The 25,525-nt window shown below is 49.1% G+C and overlaps 1 protein-coding gene across 1 annotated transcript in view; it reads left to right on the forward strand.

Annotated features, from left to right (window-relative positions):
* LOC144114680 (extracellular matrix organizing protein FRAS1-like) overlaps positions 1–25,525 on the forward strand; it is a 109,058-nt gene that overhangs the window by 10,487 nt on the left and 73,046 nt on the right. The window contains exons 3-7 of the mRNA XM_077648564.1: positions 18,871–18,914; positions 19,384–19,474; positions 21,061–21,245; positions 21,589–21,672; positions 24,036–24,215. Of these exons, the coding sequence (XP_077504690.1) occupies positions 18,871–18,914; positions 19,384–19,474; positions 21,061–21,245; positions 21,589–21,672; positions 24,036–24,215 (584 nt within the window). The remainder of the gene's footprint in view (positions 1–18,870; positions 18,915–19,383; positions 19,475–21,060; positions 21,246–21,588; positions 21,673–24,035; positions 24,216–25,525) is intronic.

The raw sequence follows: 25,525 nt of genomic DNA on the forward strand, positions 1-25,525 counted from the left end.
CATGTGCAAAACTGAGCACATAGTATGCGTCATACTTAGAGGGAACTCGAGAAACGGTTAAACCGTCTCTTAACGCGGAGAAAATAGGTTTTATTGAGAAGCGAAAAAAAAAAAAAGACGCAGAGAGCTCGATAGGACGACCGGGAAGCTGAGCTCCTATTTAGAGGCGACTCCTATGTTTCTCCACATTAAGAGACGGTATAACCATTTCTCGCGTTCCCCTACAGACGCGGATTTCATAAGTGCTTCCATGATAGTTCGATGAACACCGTTCTATCGAAGCCGTTTCGTTGAACTACTGTTTCAACGACAAGTGCGCTCGCTTGTTTCACCGGAAGTGGAAGAATTTCCGCAAACTTTGTCAATTCCTTGAGCTCAGTTTCGTTATATGCATTCCTTCAGTATCGTGGCAGTATCCTGAAGCATTTTTTTTTCTTTTTTTTGCCTTTGCCGTTTGTCAGCGGAGCTAACGCCTGGCACTGCTTGGTGGCTGTGAGCCTTATGGCGTCGCAAGCGACAGCTAGCAGTGGTATAATGGAAAAATACTTAGTACGAAAAAGAATAGTTACGAAATACGGCTCTCAGTTTCAGTTTGAAAAGGCAAACGATGGCTAATTTATAGAAAGGACAGCCCTGCAGCGTAGGTCGTCACATCGCGAATATTTCATCGCCTTCGTTTTTGTGCACAAGTCGAGCACCACGTAAACCGCCGGGTCAGTACTCGGACACTTCTCGGGACAAAGCTGTTGCAGCCGGCGCTCGTCAAGAAGAGAACTCAGCCCATAGCCAGGTGACCTACTGTTTTGGAACCGGTGCAGCCAGCTTAGTGCAACGCCTGCTTCTGCGCCAGCCGCTCCAAAGCGACGAACATGACCAAGCAAGCACTTGAACGCGCAGGCGCAGTTTTCCAGTCATGCGCGAGAACGTCTGTGGTCGTTTAGCTTTTTAGATTATCGCAGTCGCTACATCAGCAACCATTGCCTTGACAGATGCATTCGAAAAACCCCTTTTAACATTGTTCCTTGAGTGCAGGTCATGCACGCTTAACAGTAGCAGGAAATTATTTCTTCGCCGCATCAGAGACACTCAGGAGAGCACGCAAGCGCAAAGACGGTCACATACTCAGTGATTCGTTAACGTTAACGAGCTAGTGCTAAGGGTTTCCAAAAAGCCGCTGCATAGCTGTTGCGCACTGAAACTGATCCATAACTGTTCGTACAGTAATTGGTTTAACTAATCGGTATGCTGTTAGCTGCCTACCGCCATTCTTCTTGTCCTACGGATACCGCTTGTTCGACACCGGCTCGGGTTCTTCGTTTAGAGGTTTTGTCTCTGTGCGAACGGCTCTCTGTTTGCGAAAGCCATAAGCAGCGAGCATCCCGTGAGGAGATCGTGCCCTCAAGAAGCCATCTTTGAGTCCCAAGCGCAGCGCGTGTTGAGACCGCAACGCGATGGGCCCGCACGTTCCGGAACGATGGACTTTGCGCAGAAAGGAGGACGCCGAACTAAACCGCTATAGAGGCCGCGGACTAAAGAATTAAGAGCGGATATCCAACACAAAGTCGAGCTTGAAAACAAAGAGAGAAAAGAACGACGAGAGCAACTGATTAAAGGGAAACAGATAGAGGGCATGTTTGTTGGGACGCATATGCAAAACTTCGGAGTTCGTACGAGTGCGCTCTTAGTCGTTCTCAGCTGGCATTCTTGAACTTCGGCCCCTTCCCTAGGCCCATACAATATGTTTACATCTTCGAAGAGATTGTCTGCTTACAGAACATTCAAGACGGTTTGATTAAGGTGCACTTCGATTCAAAAAGAAATTTCCACACCGCCGAAAGCAGCCACAAAATGGCGAAATTTTTGTGGTGGTCGATTTGCTGCACTCGGCGCTAACATGGCGCGAAAGTGTTCTCCAAGCCGCAATCACTAACAGCGGCTGCCAGCACAAAATATTCTTCAGACAGCCCCTACACAGCCAACAGGCATTCTATATATATTGTCAGCAAAAAAAAAATGCTCGCAGAAATCGGGCCGTTTGGACTTTGTTTCGAAGGCTGTGCAGCGTTCTGGTTGACACGTTTCGCGTATCTCCTGTGGCTTAAGAGCTAAATAATCAATTTTAATAAATGGTCGCATCAGTGCGAAGTAAAAAAGACTGTATACTACCCCTGGTTCCTCAAGTCACGGCAGAAAATACTGTTTCAACTTCATTCCCGCAAAACATGCGAGCTTAGGCTGCGTGCGTGGGATCACCCTGTGTACAGAGCGTAAAGCTCGACCAAAGACGCCTAAGATCTTTCAGCCAGAAACGTTTACCGCATTGCATACCGGCATTGCATGCGAAGAAAAAAGCTAACCATTTTCAAAGTAATAATACTTATCGATAATACATATCGGGGTAATACTTACCCCCTCTTTAATGCCTTCGGGCCATGAGGGTATTTGAATAAGTAACATTGCATTTGCGTATTTGCGATACGACGCTCTAAAGAAGGAGAAGAAGGTGTAGAAAAGGCACGGATCCTTGGCCGATCTCCCAGCGTGGGAATATGCCACTAGGCAACTGGAAAACAACAGCATAGCTGACGATGCAAATTGCATAGCATTTTTTTTTAAATTTGTACTTCTGCTCACCATTCATATTTTCAACTGGCGCTTTCGTGAGTTGTGTGAAAGGCGTTTCTCAGAACGTCGCCATGCGATATGCATACTCGAATGCCTACGTCCTCCTCTAAGCCACACTTTAGACATGAGCGATTTTGACGCCAGCAGGGCTCAACGGTGACCGGCAGAGACCATTGCGTGATGACCGACGCTCTGTGCTTGAAGAACTCCACTGTTCCTGCGCCGCGCTGAAAATTTTGAAATGAAATCCAGAGAACGCTAAACAGTAGCCTCGGGATTACGCGCAAGTGCCATTTCTGCATGGAAACTAGTTCCGGGAGCCGTATTTTGCAACGATCTTTTTCCCGACCAGTCCTTTTCTCTACTAGAACTCGTAAACTACCGCCTGTAACTTCAGTGGGGATCATCTAACGAGCGATGCGTGTGGCCGACTGTCGGAGGAGGAGCTCACATGTGGCAAAGACGCAGAATAATTAATGGCGAAAAGGGATCGCTAGAAAACGCGAACTCACGACGAGGAGACTGCAGGGAGACTGGGACCGCCTTCGCTAGAGCGACTTGGGCTTCGTGTCTTTCAGTACAGTTGGGTGTGCGCATGCATGCGGCTGCGCGGGGGTCAAAGAGCGTATTTGAACGTCTGCTGCCTGACTTGCATCCGCGGCCGCACGCCACGACGACAGATAGTCGATACGCGTAGAGTGCCTATTTTGCGTTACAGTGTCAGCCTCGGCAGTAAGTTTTTTTTTTTTGTACTGCTGTATACAATGTGTGGAAGACTGGTATAAACACTTCATTTTCTGTGCGCGTTCGGGGACAAAGTGGAGCGACTTTTTTTTTTTTAATCAATAAAGTTCGCTCGCTCACTCACTCACTCACTCACTCACTCGCTCACTCACTCACTCACTCACTCACTCACTCACTCACTCACTCACTCACTCACTCACTCACTCACTCACAACGGGAAGAGGGAAGTCCGCGGAACCTTTCTTCCATTTTACCGTTTGAACATCATTCCGGAACGCACTCGATGATTTGATTTGGTTTCAATGAAGGCGGCTTGGCCAAAGAGTATCATGGTTAGTGGGTTTTGGTTTACACAAGACAGAACCAAAAGCTCCATTTTCCCAAGCACTTCACTCCGAAGAAGCCGAGCACCAGGCCAAGGGAGAGCTTGTGCCCCATTGAAAAACCGGGTGGGCAACTGGCGGTACTGGGGGATTTTTTCTTCTCGGTCATCCCGTCGTCCGTCTTCCTTTTCGTTCGCTGCACTTTGAACTGCCGAAGAAGAGCGCGCAAAGCCGCTCTCCGCGGCGGTTCCGCGAACGGCGCGAATTGACGGCCCGCCACCGCGAACGCCACTTCGACGGCGCGGCCGCGTCGAGTTGAGGCAGCGAATCCAGCGCGCTGCGGCCGACGATAGCGGTAATCATAAATAGACCACCCTCCCGCTGGCAGCCGCTCGAAGCGGCACTGCCCGACCAAAGGTTGCTGGAGCCGGGGGCCCCGCCGACTGCCTTCGCTGCCGGCGAGCGGAGGTGTGGGGAGCCGAGAGATGACAACGGCGGCTGGAAACCCAGGGGCGAGGAGGAGGCCTTTGTGCAATCACCGCCGACGCGTACTTTCGGTCCCGCTCCCCGCGTGCCGCGGCACTCCGGTCTCCGAACAGGCTAGTGGAGACAGAGAACACGGCGCGGTGAAGTAGAAAAAAAAGTTCGAAAAACAGGGGTGAAGAGGGATGATGTAACCGCACGCCGTTGTATACAAGCCGTACGTCGCGGATGGAACTCGAGGAGCGGTGAAACCACCGTGGGTGAAACATAAGGCACACGACCGAGCCGCTTATCCTGATTTAAGAGGGGGCGGCAAAGTGGTGTCCGTGGGAAGAGGCAATTCGCGGCCGATTCTTCTTGAAGGGCAGGGGAGTGTGACATGTGCTCGGTAGCGCCCTCGGTATTCTTCGCGCTGCTGAAAAATGAAATGATATCGAACAAAAGGGACACGACTTGCAATTGCCACTTGCCATTGGGAGGAAGCCATCCAGCCACTATTTTACTCTTTATTATAATAGATGTCACGACTCTTGATCTCCTCACCTCCCCCCCTGGCTGCGTTCCACTCCGTGTCGGGGAAAGAAAGCGCGAGCCCTTAACAAGACGGGTTTGGACCATCAGCCGTGGTTTCTTCTCGCGACTGCATCTGGCGCAGCTGCTCGCAACTATATTCTTCCCGCGATGCTCACTAGGCGGCAAATCCGCGGCGAACTCTTGTAAGGAACGCAGTCGGGTGTATGCACATAACTGACAACTGCGCCAGTCAGGAGCACCGAAAAACTGCATAAATTTTGCACGTCCGGTGGAAAGGAGTGGCTATTCTCTGAATAACCTTGTCGTTGTAGCCGGACGCCTGACCATGACACTGTGCTCGATATGAGGACGGATTCACAAAGCGATTTGTACGGAAGTTCGGTGCACGAATCGCGGTAGCGAAATTGGCTCCCAGGTAACACCGAACATTAGAATAGTGGTATAAAAATGTTATTCAAGTTGCAGTAACGTTATATAAGTTACATTGAATGTTACATGAACGTTAAATATTATCATATAATGACATATGTTGTAATGTATTTGTTTAACGCGCCAAGTAAACATTGTGTGAATATAGCCTTCTAAACGTTATTATAATGTTTGAATAATAACTGCAAAACGAAGTAACTAATATATTTTAAGCACCGGGTTCCAGAACTTTCGCCGATATTATTACAGTAAAGATATCTTACAACTAGCACTACTTTGCAACCGCATCTCTTGGATAGTATTCGCCATACATATTGCATGCACAGCCCCATTATTTCGTCAGAAAACCTTGGTTATTACCCATTCGCCACTATCACTCATGGGAGGTCCCTCAGTAATGGGTATATAAGCTTGACTCTATGATGTCCGTTCGGGGGTGAGTGATTACGAGTTGTGCTGTACAATCGAGCTGAAGTGTCGCCCCCGTTGCGGGTCCTTGCAAAGCGTCAGTGAAAGTGTGTACCGTCACATTTGCGGACCTGCATGCTCTGGCATGGTTGCTTCATCATTTTCGAGAACGTCACATTTATGTTGTTAATGCTAGGAAAATATTATTTGTACAATTATCCGTAACATTACAAAAACGTTAGAAAAAAAAAGACATCAAGGACATTCAAACAATGTTTGACCGAAACAAAAATGCGACATTGTTGTAACGTCTCGGTGCTGTCTGGGGTATTGGCTCTCTTGGTCAGTCTCTAGCTGATAGCGAGCTGAGACGCCGGTCGATAGAGAACTGAACTTTCGTGCGGACGCTTTGATGGAAATCGACATCCTGCTAAATGCAATTGTTGCTGTGAAGAACATTAGCCAAACAAGGTGTGAGTGCGAAAGGAAGCTGTTAATCCGAGTCTCTGCTCACTGAGCCACCAAACTCCTTACTTTTTCACGTGTACGCTGAGTTGCCGTGTATCGCGCTAAGCTACCACGCTGGACGCCGAGTGAATTAAGGGCACAATGTGCGAAGCAAGGTTTCATGAGTGCAGATGTCTTATGCATACGCCTCGCATGCCAGAGTAAATGGCTTGTGGCCTGGCTACAATTCGTTGGTGCAAGCGGAGCAAATGTTTCCTGACGTCGGCATCCGCGGTGCACACGGTGTGAGAAATGCGTCTCGGGAACACGCGAGAGGGAGACACCCTCCAAGCACGGCGCAACCCGCAGCTCCGGGAACCGACACTTCCGCGGAGCGCCAAACTCAGACGCCCTCGTTAACGAGACGGCAGGAGTGAAAGAAGCGCTTCTCCGATATCATTGGCCTCGTGCAGCGTATCGCTCGATACGCCTTGCTCCTTCCTCGCACGGAAGGCGTACGATGATGTATGCGCTGTTGGCGCGCAGACAGCGACGGGGAGGCGGCGAGAAATGCACGTAGAAACAGTCTTGCCTGATGGACATACGGCCGGAGCCACCGTTCTTGACGGCTCTCCTCCCGCGCCCCGGCAACGCAGGTGACGTGACCTTAATCCGATTTGAAGGAAGCTCGTGATCCATCACGTTGGAACGAGGCGCGGACGTATCCGAGGCTCTCTCTCCAGACAGCCATGCCCCTCACCGGCTCGACAGATACTTGCTATTAAACCAGTTTGCCGACCCTATACCCTCCAGAGACCTTAACGCGGATACCCTTCCCCTCCCCCACTCAGTGCTCCATTCACTCTCGCCCATTCGCCGTCGCTGCTTAAGACAGCTTGAAAGCGGTATCTCTACGTGAGATTGTGTTCTCCAGGGACGGCATGCGTTTCTCGAAGCTCGTCTTTCCATTGCTGCAGGCTTCTTGCCCAGATAAACTGCCGCGTTCTCAGTACCCGCTCGTTTCCCTGTAGAACTGAAAATGTGCTATCGGAGGTAAATGAGGCGTGCGTATGCGCTCTGCACTACGGTGGGCGAGTAAGTAAGAAGCAACTCACCCAGATGCCGCAGGTCAGCAGACAGCGGACACAAAGTAACGAGATGTACGACAAGATGGTCATGCAGGCATCGATAGAGCCAAAGCAGCGTCGCACGCTGACCATGTTCGCGGCTGCTTTTGTAGGCGACAGACACACCGTCGACTTTGTACACAGCGCGCGCACGCTCTGTGCGAGCGGTGATTACGCGCAAGCGGTAGCCGGAAAGCACAGGCACCTCCGGCTGTCACCTTTGTGCGCTTTTCAGTTGGGTCGCTCGGCGCCGCCGCTGACGGTTCTTTTTATTTGGGGGTGGGGGGGTGCACTTGCGTCGAAATAAAACGAGTCCGAAACGTACGCGAACTGCCGCGGAAGACAGAGAGCGAAAGGGTCGCGATAAGTTGCCCATATTAAACAGGTTTTAATTCCGGTGCTTTTATTTAAATGGAGGTCAGCAAAGGCATTCCCCTGCCTTGTGGGTAACGCTTAAAACGGGAGGGGTCACTTAAGCTCCGCCTTAAGAGCATGACGCTATAGCTAATGAGTTAATGCCCAAATAAGCAGAATTGGGCATTCTATACTGAACATTCATAGATTCCTGGGAGTCCTCATACCGGTCCTGGCTCAGTGGTCCTGGCTCATGCAATTGCAGGTGCTGCCACTGGTGGGACTTGGGCGATCCAGGTTGCTGTTACCAGCAACCTCTCGCGATCAATAATTAATTTAACTGCCACCTTCCACGGTGGACAGGTTGTGACGACGCCACGTCACCTACCTCCTAAGTTGCTTCTCTGGGGATTTTTGGAAGATTTTTCGCTCACGGCCAACGACGCCGACGCTGGATTTTCTGCGATACGAGCTCCCCAACGCTATCGCGTTACAATGGAATCTCGTGCTGTAGGAAAAAAAAACACCTCTTTACCCATTTAATCACCGTGTTAATTCAGTATATATACTAACTGAAGCAAACAAGCAGAAGACTAAATCCCTGGACTGGTGACGTCGCAAAACGTTAATATTTTCAGGCCTTCACTGAAGAACATCATTAACCATGCTATTTATGCATTAGCAGACTTTTTCCGCGAAGCTATCGTGTTGTGCATGTTGCACACACACACACACAAAAATTAGCGAGGAGCTGAAGCGCTAATGCGTCAATTCCTTACTGCAATTTTTTTGTTGCACCAATACGGATGATAAATCTGCACTTGGGATATTTCCGTGCATTGGTAAAATAACGATAACTCGAGATTCATTGACAAATTCATTATTTGCATCCATATTTTAATACAGACGTGCAGCTGATGAGCACATAATATATATGAATCAAAACACACTCTACCACCTTGATACGTTGGTACATAGGGTTGTCCGACGTAAGGAATGCTGCAATTAACCTTGCTCGTTTTTGTTGGGCAGTCTGCCACAGGGCGTGGAAAGTTCAGACACCAAGCGGAGTCAGAAAGTCTCACAACTAAGCATGCTAGCTCGTTTGGTGCAAGTTAAGACATAGACTACGAGCGCAGGCGTTGCCCGTCAACCACAGGCGGAAGTGGGCGTCATTGCTTGAAGACAGCCCTGCCTTCCGAAGGACCTGGGCGCGCTCCAATGGTGCTCCTGGGCAGGACCGCAGGAGGTGCTGCACAGTGTTTGTCAGAGTCAGGTGCTGCACAGTGGGCCGATTGTCGGGAATTGGCAAAGTCTGGCTACGCCACTGGTGCCCAAGTGCCCAGGTAAGGGCTACTCCGACTCGCAGCCGTTTCAATGAACCTCCTCCACCCGAGTTAGATTGGGCGGAAGGGAGTGTCTTACACGAGGGAACAAGGACTCGTGTACGCTGCCTGAGGGAGGCAAAGGATGTTATATCCATGGGTTAGGAGTGGATCTGTTGGGATAATGGAGGGATGTGTGTTGCACTGGAAAGAAGCTGCGACACTATGCATACCTGCGTTAGCCTGAGCCCAGTGAATACGTATAGGCACCAGGTATGAGCGGAAAGTACCATGTATGGATTAGTCAAGCCGAAGGGTACCGCGGACTTTCTTTAGGCGCTTCAGCGTTTCTTGCCAATCGGTAAAATTACGTACTTTGCTATAGGGAGGGTCGTCAGATAAAGCTTCGATGGCATCCGATACCGCTTGTAGTTTCAAAACAAGGGAGGATAGGTTGTCAGTGCAGCAGGTTTTGCGGCTGTAGAGGTTAGGGTGCGTTGAGCTTATGAAATCGGAGTTCCTCCTGATGTGCTTAGGGCGGCATATGTGTGAAGAATGCAACCATCCGGTAATTGACTAGGAGCTGCCGGTCAACTGTACCTTCTTTAGGCATGTTTATTGTGAGCTGGCAGTAGCCTCAAGGAGGCGTTTGAGGTTGGGACGAGGGACGGAGGGAAGCTTTTCGTATTCTTTTAGTTTTACTTTGCATTACTAATTCTGTCAAAGCGTTTAGTTCAGCATATTTCTTAAGCAGAAGCATAGGAGTTGCTCGAGGAAGGCCGGCGACGACCCGCATGGCTTCACGCTTGAGGGCTTCAAGGGTTAAACATTGTCTCTAGGTATGGAGTTGAAATTAAACCCGATAAAGGAGTCGAGGTTGGAAGGCGGCCCGAACTAGGCGTCGTGTGGTATCCGAGCGGGCGAATAGCCCACCGCCAGAGAAGTGGGTTGCTCAGCCGATGAGGCCATGTGTGTTGGTGGCACTCTTGCGAACAGCTGATAGCAAAGCCGTGCCGGTTCCCGAGTTATGACCTGAAACCCCAATGTGTTGGTGTGACCTTGAGCATTCGGCGTCCAATTTTATTACCGACGTGAACATGGCAGGCTTTAGGTTCAGAGAGAGGCCTATGTTAGCAAGGAAGTCATGAAGATTAAGGGTAGTTTGCAGGGAGGCTTGCTGCATCCGCGCGGAGCGGCCGGTTGATGGACCATAGAGTAATATCATCTGCGTAGGCCAGAAATTGAACATTAGGCAGGCAGGAGAGTCCGTGAATGAGAGGCATGAAGGCAGTGTTAAATAGAATTGGATTTAACCCGGAGACCTTCGGGACCCCGTGATTGGTAAGAAGCCCGCAGTGGCACCATTAACACGGATGGCCGACATTCCGTGTGAAAAAATTATATGAATGACGGTGCCAGGGCCTGCCCAATGAAGACAGTGTCGAGAATGGCCGTATGGAGAATGTTGTCGCAGGTAATCGCAATATCTGTTGCGACCAATGTACGGATGACTCGGCTTTGAGGCGAGCAACGTGTCACATCGTCTGCGAAGCGGTCTAAACCGTCTTAGGATTCGAAGCTGGGTCGGAATCCAATTTGAAAAGGCGAATATTTCTGATGTTGGTCGAGCCAGTAGGACAGTGGAATGCCGAGAAATTTATGAATTTCATAGAGGTTACAGATCTGTGGTGAGCGAGATTGGTTTGGTTTATGTTTTACGGGAGTTTGACGTCCCAAAACGACTCAGGCTATAAGGGACGCCGCAGTGAAGGGCTCTGGAAATTTCGACCACCTGGGTTCCTTAACGTGCACTCACATCGTACTGTACACGGGCCTCAGCATTTCGCCTCCATCCAAATACGACCGCCGCGGCCAGGATCGAACCTACGTCTTTCGGGTCAGCAGCCCAGCGCCATATATGCACTTAGCCACCGCGGTGGCTGAGCGAGATTGGGCGAAGCGCTTGTATACGATGGCAGATTTTCTGAGTTTTGGTATAAGAACTGCGACGGAATGTCTTCAATGTGTAGGCATGTCGCTGGGCTTCCAAACTTCGTTGAAGACAGCAAGGAGTGAAGTTAGCGTGGGCCTTGTAGATTACGGAACAGGGCATAAGGTATGCCATCATGTCCAGATGTACCATTGCGGTGAACATCTTCAATGGCAGCTATCAGTTCACCTGTGGTAAACGGGCACGTTATCCTGCCCATGGTCTCTTGTGTGGAAGCACTGACAAGAACCGGCGCAGGCGAACAGTCGTAATTGGGAAAGAACTTAAGGGAGGCTTCCGCTGCCGTTGTGGGGACGTATAGTATATATCAAGTTGCTGCAACTTGAATTGTGTTTTGTGCAATGTGAATAAGTAGTTAGAGCCATCGATACTGCATCACAGGTTCGTGTAATCATGCGCACATTCCGGCAGTGCGTAGTGTACGAAGGCATGCGACGAAGCCCCTCTTAGTAATGCCTTATGATGTCGCATCAGATGCCAGGCTCAGCGAAAGCGCGACCGCTGCGTACTGACAAGCGAAAGCGCGCATATCATTGTCTCAGATTATTGCTCATTTAGCTACGCTTATCCTGTCAAATAGGTGGCTTAAAAAGGGCATGTGCTGTATGCAATTTCGTGAAAGATCTGTCTGTGGTGCATAGCACCTGTGGTGTTGAAGAAAACACAATAGGCGAGGGCAGTTAGCGGTTAGAGGTGCCGTGTCTGGTGAAAAGAATAATGTCTGCCGGTGTAGATTTGGCGTACGAAAAGTTTCCTATTTCTCCAAATGCAAGCTTTGTTAGTTTTACTCTTCTCCCCAGACTTGGTGCAGGCGTTGCGTGTGTGTGTGTGGGTGTGTCTGTGAGGGGGGCAATGGGGGCAATGAATTTCGCCGTTTTCGTTCCCCATTCCCGTATCAGCGCCAACCGGCTGCTCATCACCCGATAAAATGAAAGCCCTCGATGCGAAGTCGAGAAGGAACGCTCCCCGTAAAAAAGAAAGAAGGAAGTGCTCTCTTGATGGTGCACGCACCATTTCCACGCGTATATAACTTCAGCCGGGATTGCGCTAAGACGCCGTTTGTCACGATAAAGGTCCGGTCGCTAGACGGATGCCCCTCCCCTTTCCACTCTCGAGCCGCCTTTTTCCCTTCCTCGGGGAGGAGAGCTACTCCTGTCGTCGATTGCGGCACGGCTGCTGACATCCCTGCTTTTTGGCCGGTCGGAACTCTGCCGACGCTTCGGAAGCCTTCGGCAGCATGCTCACGAGAGTGGCGACCTGTCGACACGATGATTCTGCGCGCCATTTCGTTAAGGGCGGTCGCCTGCGAACTCGCTATTTCTTTATGGCGCTTGTTTGGTCGGCAGCTTGTCTTGCACGTAGGGCCTCAACGCTCGGCAGAGCACTGACTAGTGCATGCCGTGCGACCGAATCTGCCATGCGCCCGTTTATTCTGTCTGGTTGCACAGGCGAACCGAGATGCGAGATGTAGGTTTTAGAACGTCATCTATTCGTTACGTGCGTGCAGCGTGTTAGTCTTTCGCGTTGTGCGAGACTGTGCTACTCATGTGGGCTCTCGTCTGTGCTCGCATCAGCATTCATCTGTGTTCTGTACACCTAAGAAACCACTGCAGTTCAGTGAATAAAAGTGAACAAGACTGATCATGCATGTTCAGGGGCGATGGAAACAAACGATATAACAAAGCGGAGCCAGGGCGCTCCGCTGTTCGCATTTCTTTTCATCACGCTATTGCTTCGGTGAAATCAAAAAGACGCCACAATCATCCGTGGTGCATTCTAGGACGACTCTAACGTCTTTTTTTGTCACCGAGGTAAAAGCGCGATCAAAATAAATTATAACAACGCGGCGCGTAGAACAACGGAGCGCGCAGGCGCCGCGTTGTTCGCAAATAACAGATTTTTGATACTTATGCAAACATTTTCCGCTTGTGCGCTGGCGCTAAAGGCAGTGAACATTTTTTTTTCGATACGAAACGCGAGGGAAGAACTGAAACGTCGAAGCGGGGTTCATATTATTCTGCCCGCGACTGTACCTCGTAAAAACATAGATCGCCATCGTATGACGCACAAGACATTGCTCCGGAGAGTCCCAGTAGAGGCTCGCTTATTAGCACTTGCACCTCAGGAAGAAATCTGTTGGTGGACTCCATTCGTGGAAACGTGTTTCGGTCCATCGAGACGATCCTACGCTACAGTGGGCACACGCAAGGGTGCGGGCGTAGTGCACGAGTCACTTAGCAGTAGTGGACACTGAGTACTACAGCAGGGAGGTGGTCCGTGAAAATTTCTCAACCGTTCCGCTGGCAACACTTCGGGTCGTTAAAATGAGCTCCTTTATTTACACGCGCACACTCTGTGAAGAGTTCTGGGCAGCGGCTGACTTCAGGAGACGGCGCGCGAGCCGTAAACGTCACGATAAAGAACACTTGAGCTGGGCGCCCTGACGATACGCGTCCGTCGATGTGTCCGCAACTGAACTAGGCTTTTCGGGCGCCCGCGTTGCGATACACAGCGAAACCGTACACGCCTGAGACAGGAAGTATGGACTTTCCGTCCAGTGCCTTTCGCTTTCGTCCCTCGCACCGCGAGGGGCCAATAAGGCGCGTCCGCGGCACTAGTGAACCGGACGACGTACACGTATACGCGCTCGACGCCCTGTCGCGCAATCTGATGCCTGCTGCGCCAATACGCGCGGCCGCTCAATCCGAGCTCGGCCCCTACTTAGCGGTCCAGTCACGTCGACGACGTGCATGCGGGGCCATTCTGGGGTCTGTGCGCCATTCGGGCAAAGGCCGACTGAGGGCGCCCTTCACTACGACTGCACGGGGGCTCTTCTGTACGCACACACTCGGGGCGACGCCCAGCTTCCTGCGGACACGAACCAAGTGATCTGGTCGGGAGTGCGCGTGCGCGTGTGCTAGCCCCGTGGGCCCGATCAGCTCTCCGAGGCTAAATTTTAAGGTGACCGCGACCGCTACTTCGTCATACGCGCTGTGCGCTTCTGGAGGAGAATTGAATTGGAAGACGCACGCGTCGTGGGTGTTCCCAAGGGGGGCCCATGTAGTGCTCCACCTCGTGCAAAGGACCTGAAGAAGCTTCGATATTTGAAAGTTGTTCTAGACTGGAAAGTAGAAGTAAACAAGAGAGGAGTAGAGAGAAGGGCATAATTTGTGGACGTATTTTCGTTTTTTTTTTTACCGATTCACGGATCAGTTCTCGCCCAAAGAATGCGTCCAGCACCCAGGATAACGACAACCACATTGACCACCCATACCATTCACATTATTCTCATAGATTTTCACGAATTTAAGCAGCATTCGCTAGAAATGTTGCAAAATAATGTTTCGAGCCGGACATATCCTGATTTGCCCGAAAGTGATGGAAGACAGGTAAGCAAGTAGACACCTGAAATGAATGCTGAGGGCAGATAGCCTGACACTGAAAATGTGCTAAAGTACTCCCAAGACAACTTTTCAATGAAAATAAAGACAAAAAAGGGTGACTGTCGCTTAAGCGCTGACATTCAAACACGAGAAGACGCTAACAGCGTAAGCGAAGCCCCTAGCTCTGCTATACACTGCAAGAAACGGTTATTCTTTGACATGACCGCAATTAAATACGTGTATCTGATACAACAATAGCAAGGAAAACAAAGCATCGTCCACAAATTGCTTGTGATTTGGCTCCTGAAAGAAAAACATGAGTACCACTATTGCATGCGACAAAACTGTTATTTTGATCCTGTAAAAAATTGTAGCGTAAGCAGAGACCACGACACACACACACACACACACACACACACACACACACACACACACACACACACACACACACACACACACACACACACACACACACACACACACACACACACACACACACACACACACACACACACACACACACACACACACACACACACACACACACACACACACACACACACACACACACACACACACACACACACACACACACACACACACACACACACACACACACACACACACACACACACGCACACACACACACACACGCGCACACACACACACACACACACACACACACACACACACACACACAAACACACGCATGCACGCACACGCACGCACACACGCACACACTCACGCACACACAAACACACACACAAGTACACACACACACACACACACACACACACACACACACACACACACACACACACACACACACACACACACACACACGCACGCACGCACACACACACGCACGCACGCACACACGCACACACATAGCATTAGTAAAGGAAGAAAAAGCATCGTAGGCCTCAGAAGACATGGCAGCCATGGCGTATATACAGCAAAACTGCGTAATTGTAAAACGGAGCTGCCGCGTCTTGCATGCAAGCATGCCTGCTTGCGAGCAGGAAGCTGGCGATCGGACCGAAATGCGAGAAGCGTGCTCGTTTCATGTTCATGACTCGGATGCCTCGGCCGTCACGAGGCAGCACAAAGTCACAGATGGCACTCCTAAACGCAAACCCTCAGGCTCCGGTTTATGCGGAACCAAATACAGGAGTTGAGGAGTTGTCTGACACTGGCAAGCCGTAAGCCACGACTGGCGCACCAAGGAAAACTCTGTGAAATCTTTCTTAGTAGAAATAAATTATGTGGCTGTTCCTGGGTATGTCAATTTTTTTCTTGCAGCAAAAGAGGAATTTATGCCTTCTAAAACTGCGTTTAAAATTTTCCTGGTGAATACTTGACTCAAACGTGTCACGTCCGCACTGAAAAGGACTCCGTCATAGCATCTTTTAAGTGCATGGTGGTGTAGCATAGCCTCTGGGACCCGCGTTACAATAACCGGGTCAACTCACGCTGTCTACAAGTGAAATCGACCGATGATGGTGACACCTATACTTCGTACTTTGTTCTTTTGAAGCTAAAAAAAGCTTCGTTTTCAGATATAGGAGCGTCTTTGTCGTTAGATGTCGACATAGGTCAGCTTAAATTTGTCGTCAGTGCCACTCTGAGCAGCACCAGAACTGGCGCACCGCAGCGATGCACAGACAAACAGCGTGTAGTGAATTCACGGCTTTCTTCATTTTCTCTTCCACCATTTAGAGGTGTATCTTTTCCGACTACAAGGTGTGCCTCTGAGCTCGTAACCCTTCATACTGGCTGTTAACCCAGAAACTTATGGCTACGAATGGCAACCACCTTCTCCGCGTTCGTTTGCACCTGCTGCAGCATGTTTTGAGCGGTGTTTGCACTGTACAATCTACAGCCGAAAAGCTGCCCATTACGCTGAAGACATACAGTGCCATTTCCGTGTCTCAGGAGCCCTTATACACGAGTAACATTCGAGCTGTCTCTTTCGAGGTGCGAAACGATGTGCAGTGATTGGCTGGGCTGTTAAATACTTCCACGGTGACCCCACAAGCGTGCCTGCGTGGGTATTTATTTTTATTCCAACAACAACACACACACAACGGTCCAACACACGGGTCCAACATCATCATCATCATCATAATCATCATCGTCGTCGTCAGCATCATCATCATCATCATCAACAACAACAACAACAACAACAACAACAACAACAACAACAACAACAACAACAACAACAACAACAACAACAACAACAACAACAACAACAACAACAACAACACTGATGTATCCACAGCAAGGCCGGAATCGACACCGAGCTAAGCGGTGAAAGCGCAGTCGCAGGAAGGAATGGTAAGTGGTGTGTTGATCAATTTCTCAAGCCCAGATGTACAGATGAGGATGGTCAAAACGAGACGCGCATTATGAAGCCGCGCAGAGCACCAGCGCATCCTTTATGCCTTCAGCAGCAGCCTTTAGCTACCGCCCCGCTCTCTACATGTCCGCTCTGAAAGCCGGACAGGATTTCATCACCGGCAGCCGGCACCTGAAAAAAAGAGAAGGCCAGAGTTAAGGGTGTTGCCAGCATGGTTACGAGGCAAAATAATGCATCCCCCACGCATTTGAAGTGCGGAGTGGGCGACTGTATCGACAGCGAGTACTACAGATTAATTTTCTTTTTAATGACATCAGTTACATTTATACCTCGTGGTATCATCTCGAAGTTAGCGCAACCATCTCCTTGAGCGGTGGCAAAAGCCAATGGCCTCCCTGAAAGAGGGCTCACCCAACCATTCTATGCATTAAACGTTTTTCTCTCTCTGTGTTCTAATTCTGTTTTTATGACTGGAAATAGCATCTGTTGCAGAAATACATTAACCGTTTCCGAGAAAATACGAACACTCATGATTGCATTGTCAGAAAACGAACGAAAACTACTGTTCATGTATGTTCGGTCGCAGAGAAACAAATTTCACTGAAAATTAATATCGTCCTATTCTCCAAGAAGAAAGATTTAGGCTGTGCTTTTACTATTATTTCGCTGGTTCTTCATTACACGTTGTTCGTCGGGAATGTTTCACTTTTTCCCCTGCATGCCTATCTGATTTCTGGGTCCGTAAGTTTTTTGTACTTTGAGGCGCTCAAAGGTCGACTAAAGACAAATAGTAATGAAAACGTGATTCTATACGCTGCACTGATATCTATAGACCACCCTTTGGGAGCGCCGGTACCTTTTCTTCTCTACGTAAAGGTTTGCCTATAAAATCACAAATGAAGTCCCTTATTCCCTTCCCCTGTTTACACACCCACGCAACGCGGTCGGTGTTTCGTGGATTCTGCAGCGTGCAAACCTCTGAACTCTCAGAGAAATAGAAAAAAGCCGACGAAAACGAAACCGCTTAGCGCGTCGATAACGATGCCGTTTGTTGCAATATTTATCAATAAATGACTATGAACATACAGAAACCATAAGCCTTTGCTCTTTTGATGATAGAAAGCCGCGGTCTGAATGCAGGACGGCCTCACCGACGGGAAAATGACCCGCGAACTTGTGCTTGGGCTTGCGCTTGAGGAGTGTCTGCGCATGACGGCTTCACTCAGGGCGGCATACGAAGTGAGCGGCGCTTCGCACCCCTCGGCAACACTCGCTGCAATGCTTTCCTCGAATTTCGGCGGCACTTGCCCGCCGTTTATAGCCTCATGAAAGCGCAGAACCAGTCGAGGCTGGCGAGTAATTCACCTGACCGAGCGTTACCGAAATTTTCGGAGAGTGTCGCAAAAGTCATCCAGTTTTGTGCTACTATCTGGCTTATTCAAGCCTTGTTCTTTGCGAAGATTGCACATTTGCATAACTAGTACACTGATCTTTCAATCTAGGTGTACGTGGTACTTTCCTATAGTACAAGTTTATTACCATAGGTAATTTTACCGGTAGTCTTTTATTAATAACTTTTTACGCGCCAAACGGCACTGTGGGCTGTAAGGCATGTCGTAGAGTGACGAGTTTCGGGTTGATTTCGCTCACAAATTTCAGTACATGGGAGTTTTTGCATTAAACCTTCACTGAAATGCGGCCACCGCGGCCGATATCGAACTCCAAAACTCACGCTCAATAAACGAACGCTCTAGCCACTGAGCCAGAGCATATGGTGCCCGCACGATTTCGTTTTCCGAATGTTTATTTTTTTTTGTTAATGCTGCCTGGCGCTGTAGTATTATATGATAGTCTGAAAAAAAAAGATTCTACCACCTAAACTCTATGTTCCGCCCCCACATTTCTGCATATTAGTGCAGACATGAATCGTGCGTCGGCATCCCAGCAGAATGCCATCGAGAGCCCGGTTTGCGCCGATCTTCAGACTTCAAAGAAACTAGTTGCGGCTCCATTGGGAATCGCACCGAGGCCCGTAGAGGATTTAGCCTAGGTCCTACGTCCTTCAGCCGGGCCGGAAGGCAGCTAGCTATAGGTGCGCGCACACTGAGGCGAAAGCGTGGGCATTCTCAGCACAGGAAAACGCGCAGTGTTACGACTCAATTAAACGAAATGAAATCAAAACAAGAAAAAAAATGTGGGGCGGGCGGCCGGGTGAAGAGTGCCAGGAGGGGAGGGGGATCTAATGGAAGGTATTTCTTGCTGGTGGCGCGCAACACGTCGCCTCCACGACTTTGTTTTTTTTTTCTTCGGCTTTACAGGAGAAGCTCCACAGGGTCACGGCGCAGCGACTTTTAGCTCTGCGGTACGTATACATACACTGAAAGAAAGCGTCACACGAATCGTGTGCATAACTCTAGAGAACAGCGTCACAGCCGCGTCGGTCGCAGCTTCCAAGGGGCTTTCCTCCCGCGACGCAGCTTCGGACAGCTTCATGGTTAATGCATGTGAGCTTAGAGAAGGGAACACGTAGCGTGTAGCAGGAGGCCGGTATTCAAGGGCACAAACTTAAGATACGACGTGTATCTTTCAGCCACTTGGCTCAGTGTTCAATGGCTACCTTCTCGACATTCTCGACAGGAGGGGTGTGCGATGCAAAACACCGAAGCCATACACTTCGGGCAGTTCCCCGTTTTCAAGTATTTTCTTTTTCGTAGGTTACGGAAGAAGCGCCTTCTTTAGGTAACTTTCTTTTTCCCTTTTTGCAAGTCGCCCACGAGTATGCAGTTTTTAACGTTACATAGGCAAGCTGCTCACAATTTTACGGTTTGCAGGTAGAGCAAGCGGCTGCAAGAAAAGCAGTTCTGCCGGACAACGCGATGCAGGAGAATTTCCTGCATACTGGAGCACTGGAAAAAATTACCGGTGAGCACTATATCGAAAAGAGGTGCTGACACTGATGGAATTCACTGCTAGTAAACAACTTTATATTTGCACTCGCATACGATGTTTCTTTTTCTTCTTTTTCCGTGAAGTGTTTATGGCTCTTACTCTCCTGCTGTATAAACTGCGCATATCATGACTGAAAGTTTGTGCATATGCCCGTTTATTTAACGCCATCTCGCACTCTCTTTTAATTTCACAAGCGCCTGTGTTCAGCAAGATATGGGTCGCTATGCATAACTTCGAGGTTTACAGAGCCATACTTAAGGACAAACGGGTTCAAACACGTGATACCAGCTGTGTACGTTTAGGCCCACAGCGCTAAATATTTAACAACAAGGAATCCTCTGGCTGTCGCTTCTGCGTCCTGTCTTGACGGATATGAAAAATTCACACCTGCCCCGCAAGATTGCTAGCCTCCTTGTTAACCTTTCATGTTGCACATTCAGGGCAAATGGTTAGTTATGACTGTGAGGTACCCCTTCGTCTTTCGGCCTGTACTTATCGCGTAGGTTACATGCAGTGAGAACGACCGCGAACTTAAGTGAACCACGTTTCACTTGCAGTCATATGTATTCCAGATGAGTAACACAGAAACAAAGAAAAGAAATAGCTATTCCCGCAGCTAACAAGGATTTTCTTAAAATTTTTAGGAAAGATAACAACACTAGTGCAATTTGATACAAGGTGACTTTTTTAAAGTTTACAGATTTTTATTTTATACACCCTGAGAGATGCGTCGGGGCAGTCTGCGAAGGTAAATTGTACAGCAAGGTGCACGTTATAAACGTGATAGAGCTAAAAAATTGGACGTTTAAGTAGCTAAAGGTAACTAAAGCTTGGCTGGCCACTGCACGAGAGCACTATGCTATCGCCGCAGCCGATCACGCCTGATCAGATCAGCTTAAACTCGATCAGAGCTTCACCAGAGTCTAATACGTTGCTAGACGATATTCGTCAGAGCGTCGACAGAGCATCTGGGTACATATAAAAGGGCGCATTCACTGACTAAAAATTCTCGCGAAAAAATTTTCTACGGAGCTCATAAAGCAACGGCTGCGGGTCGAGCGCCTTGCACTCTACGTTTTCTGTTGCGCCGAAGAGATTTTTTTTTCAGGTCTCGGAAAAGAGAAAGTTGAAATTCGTCTATACGAGCGCAAAATCGCATTGAATATCTGTATAATTTTGGTTTATGTGCAGGCATTACTGTTCTTTCCTCTGATCCATATCTGAATTGTACGCAATGTTATGTAGCTTATTGCCCTACTAAATGGTGTCCACCTTGTGGACATGACTAACTTAAAAAAATAAATGAAAATAGCGTCGTCCGCAAAACGAGCCCTTTGTTTCTTTCAAAAATTCAGCGTTCCGCGACGATTAAAATAAAAATTGCGGTTCGTTTCGATTTCTTTGCGTTATATATATATATATATATATATATATATATATATATATATATATATATATATATATATATATATATATATATATATATATATATATATATATATATATATATATATATATATATATATATATATATATATAAGTATTATTTTGTCGACCAGATGCCAGTGCTAAGACATTCAAGTCGCCTGTCCTTCCCGCGGTGGCCGACGACGTGGACGGCGTCTACATCTATCCTGCGCCTGTCAGGTCTGCTGAGTCGATCGGCCACGAGAGGAAGTCATCCAGCCGTACGACGGCCAAACCACCGAGCAGCTCAACCATCCCTTTTGTCGGCTTGCCGATTGTAAGTGACACACACGGCGTTCATTGTTTCGCATCTTAGCGCGCAAGAATATCATTACAGATCACCCAACGCTTTCAAGTGTAGGCGCCTCGCCATTTAAGGCGAACATGCGCGACTAATCTTCGACTAGTGAAAGGCGCTGCTTAAAATCAATTACTAACGACACTCTTTCGCGCCCGTTTGCGTGGCATTGTATAACTGCGTGCCGCTGAAGACGTTTTATAGAAGTCTTCAATGGCCCAACTGCTAAACCTGTGCGTTGTCGTTTCAAGTCGAAGTGTGCAGACCTGACTGGTGACGACCCGTAGGCACCGCGCGTGTTTGAGTGTGCCCCACTGCACAGGTGACGTCCCTGCTGCACTACAGCGACGTCAGAGGCTACGCGGGGCAGCCGGTTCCAGCGGGGTACCCCGTGGTGTGCGTCCCGGTAACGTGCACTTTTCTTCACTGCTATTCTGTGTCGCCCGTTGAAGTAAACTTGCAGGCCTGCCCTACATGCGCGCAGAAGACGTATACCTACGCTGATTTATTCACCTAAAACGCATAGGGCCAGACCTATACAGAGTGTTTCAGCGAAGCCCGCCTGAGGTACACTGTAAACAAGTATAAACCCTAATGGGAGTTTAAATGATTGACGTCGCTCTTTAAACTCCGTGTGTGGAAGCATATATACTCCACTGAATAGAGCGAACATCTCGCACATTAGCTAATTTACTCCCTTTACTACTTATGGAGTATAAAAGGCGGATTCTCTCCTATATAACTCCCATTTAGATATGGAGTTTTGTTTACCTCTACGCTCCTAAACGAGTAAAAGGACACCAGTTCGAGCCCTCCGCTCGCCTCCTGGCGTCCAGTCTGCTTCTGGCCAGTCATGTGATAAGGGAGATCGGTGACGTCCCCGTGGGCCCCATCGTCACTGGCTCGCTGCTCGCTTCTGCTGCTTCACGACCGCCTACTACGCTGCAATAGACCAATTTGTAGCCGTTTTACGCTACGATAAGTTAGATTGAACTGCTCCTCTGAAACCTCCAGCGCGCTCCCACGATACCTAATCTTCCTTTGTTCGCGCCGTCATCCCGCTAGAGCCCCCGCTTAAACATCATCTAGCAGCTTTTTTTTTTTAGTGTGGTTTGGGCGGCGTGCTGCAGTCGACTTTATACTCTGTTTCATACATAGCAGGCAACGCTGCGGAGGCTGCGGTGAGTCAACGAAAGCATATTACTCCGTCACATACCATTCGTTCTCATCGGAACTGGCGAGTGTTTGGTAGAAAACAAGTGGCCGTATAAAACGAAATGGTGGCATTGAAAATCACTGTGAAAACGTTGAGGCGCTCAGTGTTCGGGCCATCTGGCTATATATTTCTCTATGGGTGAGCTACTTTTTGGGCCCGGATTTAGTAAGAGCGATGCGCCCTAGCATCTGCGTATCATATCGCCAGATATAACTCCTGCTTCTCGAAGTCTCAAGGAGTCGCTGGACGAAATTGTAGCAACAGGTAAAACGAAGTCCAGGAGGTGCTAGCCACAGCACTTAAGTTTTGTCGCAACGAGGTATGCTTGTGTTCACTTTGGTTGTATGGCGAAGTACTGTTTTGCGCGGACTGAGTCTGCGTGAACGGGTGCGCTAGCTTTGGCAGCGTTGCCTATACTATGTATGAAACGGAGTATAGTGTGGTGCATCGACACTGAAGTGATATTGAACAAAGTTTCAGCTTCGAGCTATTGATAGAGGTTGTGAGACTGCATTGATTCTCAATAATATTAAGAAACGAAGCTTTAAAGTCCTGAAGAAAAAGCAAACACTGGCATGCCACATTAGCCCCGGTCATTTTCATGTTACCCTGCGATCTTTAGTGACTATAGCGTGGTGCTTGACCCTTAAAGCTGCGGTGAAATCCCTTTTCAGCTCCAAACTGCGGCTAGAGCATGTGAAGTTACATCGCTTCATCTACGATGCACCCAAACAAGCTCGCTAAGCACAAGCAGACCACTCCTGCTGCCTCCGACTTCGCGGGCTTGCGGACGGCAAGAACGCGTGATGCAGGGCCACGTGAGAGCAGAGCAGTAACCCAAGCTGCGTTGGCGGCTGCCCGTGCAGCTTCCTGTTCGTTTCCGCCGCTGGCACTGCTGTAATAATGAGTCTCAATACATAAACATGGCGCCATGCATGTGTCCCATGTTTGTGGGTAGTAAACATTTTACTCCCTTGTACTCCTGAATACCTGCCGTATACGTGAGAGCAATTAAATTACTCCATAATTATGCAGTAAATAAAACCTCTTTATGGGCGTGCTTTAGTGGACAAGCCATTTACTACTATTTGGGCGTTTGTTTGCTAACAGTGTAGTGAGCTTTCTAACTAAATTCTAGTAATTATAGCTTCTTATTTATTAATATTTGACCCTTCATCGTAAACAGAGATACGTAGCTAGCTGTTTGCAGTAGCCGTATCAATTTTTAGGTTTCCGAAAACTCGGTTCTTCTTGTCGCCGCGGTGCAACGGGTCCTGGCGTGCCGAAACCGCGCGGCCGTTTACCACCCCAAGCCACATCCACTAGCCGCGTGTCTCAGTGGCGCGCTTGCCCCTGGCCGTTTCGGTCTCACTCGTGCTGCGTTGAGCGCCGATGCTTTGCAATTTAACCCTTTACTGCTCGCTACTACACGATTGCCAGTAGTATGCTTGAGGGGGGAGCAGTAACCTGCAGGCGCTAGTGCTCATACTTCGTGACCCCTCACCCTTCACTTACTCCTTGTCAGTGCGTACCTTGTTGCATTGCACTCGTAGCCATGCGACCCGCACCACCCGGACTTCGCTGTTCTGGGCGCCAGCTGCAAGGGATCCACGAGGAGCGGTCCTCCGGACAGCCTCTCGTATGAATGGGAAGCGGCTGCCGCGGACGCTGGTGGGTCGGCCTCGTTCGAGCCCATCTCTCGGGAGACGCCCTTCGCCTCTGTGCGACAGCGGGTGAGCGACCAGAAGTTGTACTGCTCGCTTTACTCGCGGTGACGAGCCTTTCATTTGTGAGGTAACTGATTTTCATGAGCCAAAGATGGGTGAGGCACGCCGTAGTGTGCAACTCCGGATTGATTTCGACCACACGAGGTTCCTTAACATGCAACGAAATTTCGGCACTCGGACGTTTTGCATTTTGCCACTGTCAAAACGTGGTAGCCCACAGTCGGGGACCGAAAGCGCGGACTGCAAAGAACGCCGTAGCCAATGAGGCATGGCGACGGGAAATGGCCGCAAAAAATCCGTTTAAGTCTATCACTAGCTGCTCTCGGACGCAACGCGTTTGTGGACGCCCCTTGAAAGGGAATGAATACGCTTTGAAGCGTATTTGCCTACTCCCGAAGCATCTCTCTCTTGTATAAGTTCCCCTGCGCCCTCCTTCCATTGCGCCTGTCCACCCGTTCTCTATACCTTTCTGTCATATTAATGTACAAAAATGCTATGCAGATGAAGAAAGAATGAAAGTCCGCTGCACTGGTGGCTGTGCCGATGGCCTGTCAGAACACTCACTTCTTGCCCAAGATACAGCGATTTATTTCTGAGCACTGTGGTCATTTCTTTCTTTCTTGGGCAGGACAATGTCTGTCTAGTTCGGTTCATGGGGTTTAACGTCTCGAAACGACTCAGGCTATGAGGGACGCCGTAGTGGAGGGCGCCGAATAAATTCGACCTCCTGGTGTTCTTTAACGGGCACTGGCATTGCACAGTATACGGGCCTCGAACGTTTCGCCTGCATCGAAATTTGTCCGCCGTGGCCGGGATCGAAACCGCGCCTTTCGGGTCAGCAGCCGAGCACCATAACCATTGAGCCACCACAGCGGCTTATGTCTTTCTGGTGACAGCAGTACTCGCATCTAGTCAGTGGACATGTAGCACTTTGCCCATGACTCGCGCCACTGGCATCGCATAACAGCGCCACATAGCAATGTCTCGAGTGGCAAGGTTTCCAGACCGTTCCACACCACGGAACAGCCTTTTGGCGTCACTTAGGTCAAGCGAACACTCCGCATTGAAATAACTGTGCCTCAGTTGAAACAGTGCAGCGTATTGTTTGAATTCCCGGCTTTTGCAGACAAGCGAGCATATTACGGGCTCCGAATGGAATCTCTTGGGACTAGTACGACTATCGATGAACTACTGTGTTTTAGGTTCCTCTGCCTGCCCTGCTCAAAAGCATAGGGCACAGAACTTTTGATTTCTCTTTATGGAGTACATTGGACATCTCCACTAACTGTGAAACTTTGGTGCATTCTCTTTGATGT

The sequence above is a fragment of the Amblyomma americanum genome, chromosome 1 (genome assembly GCF_052857255.1).
Source record: "Amblyomma americanum isolate KBUSLIRL-KWMA chromosome 1, ASM5285725v1, whole genome shotgun sequence".
NCBI lineage: Eukaryota > Metazoa > Arthropoda > Arachnida > Ixodida > Ixodidae > Amblyomma > Amblyomma americanum.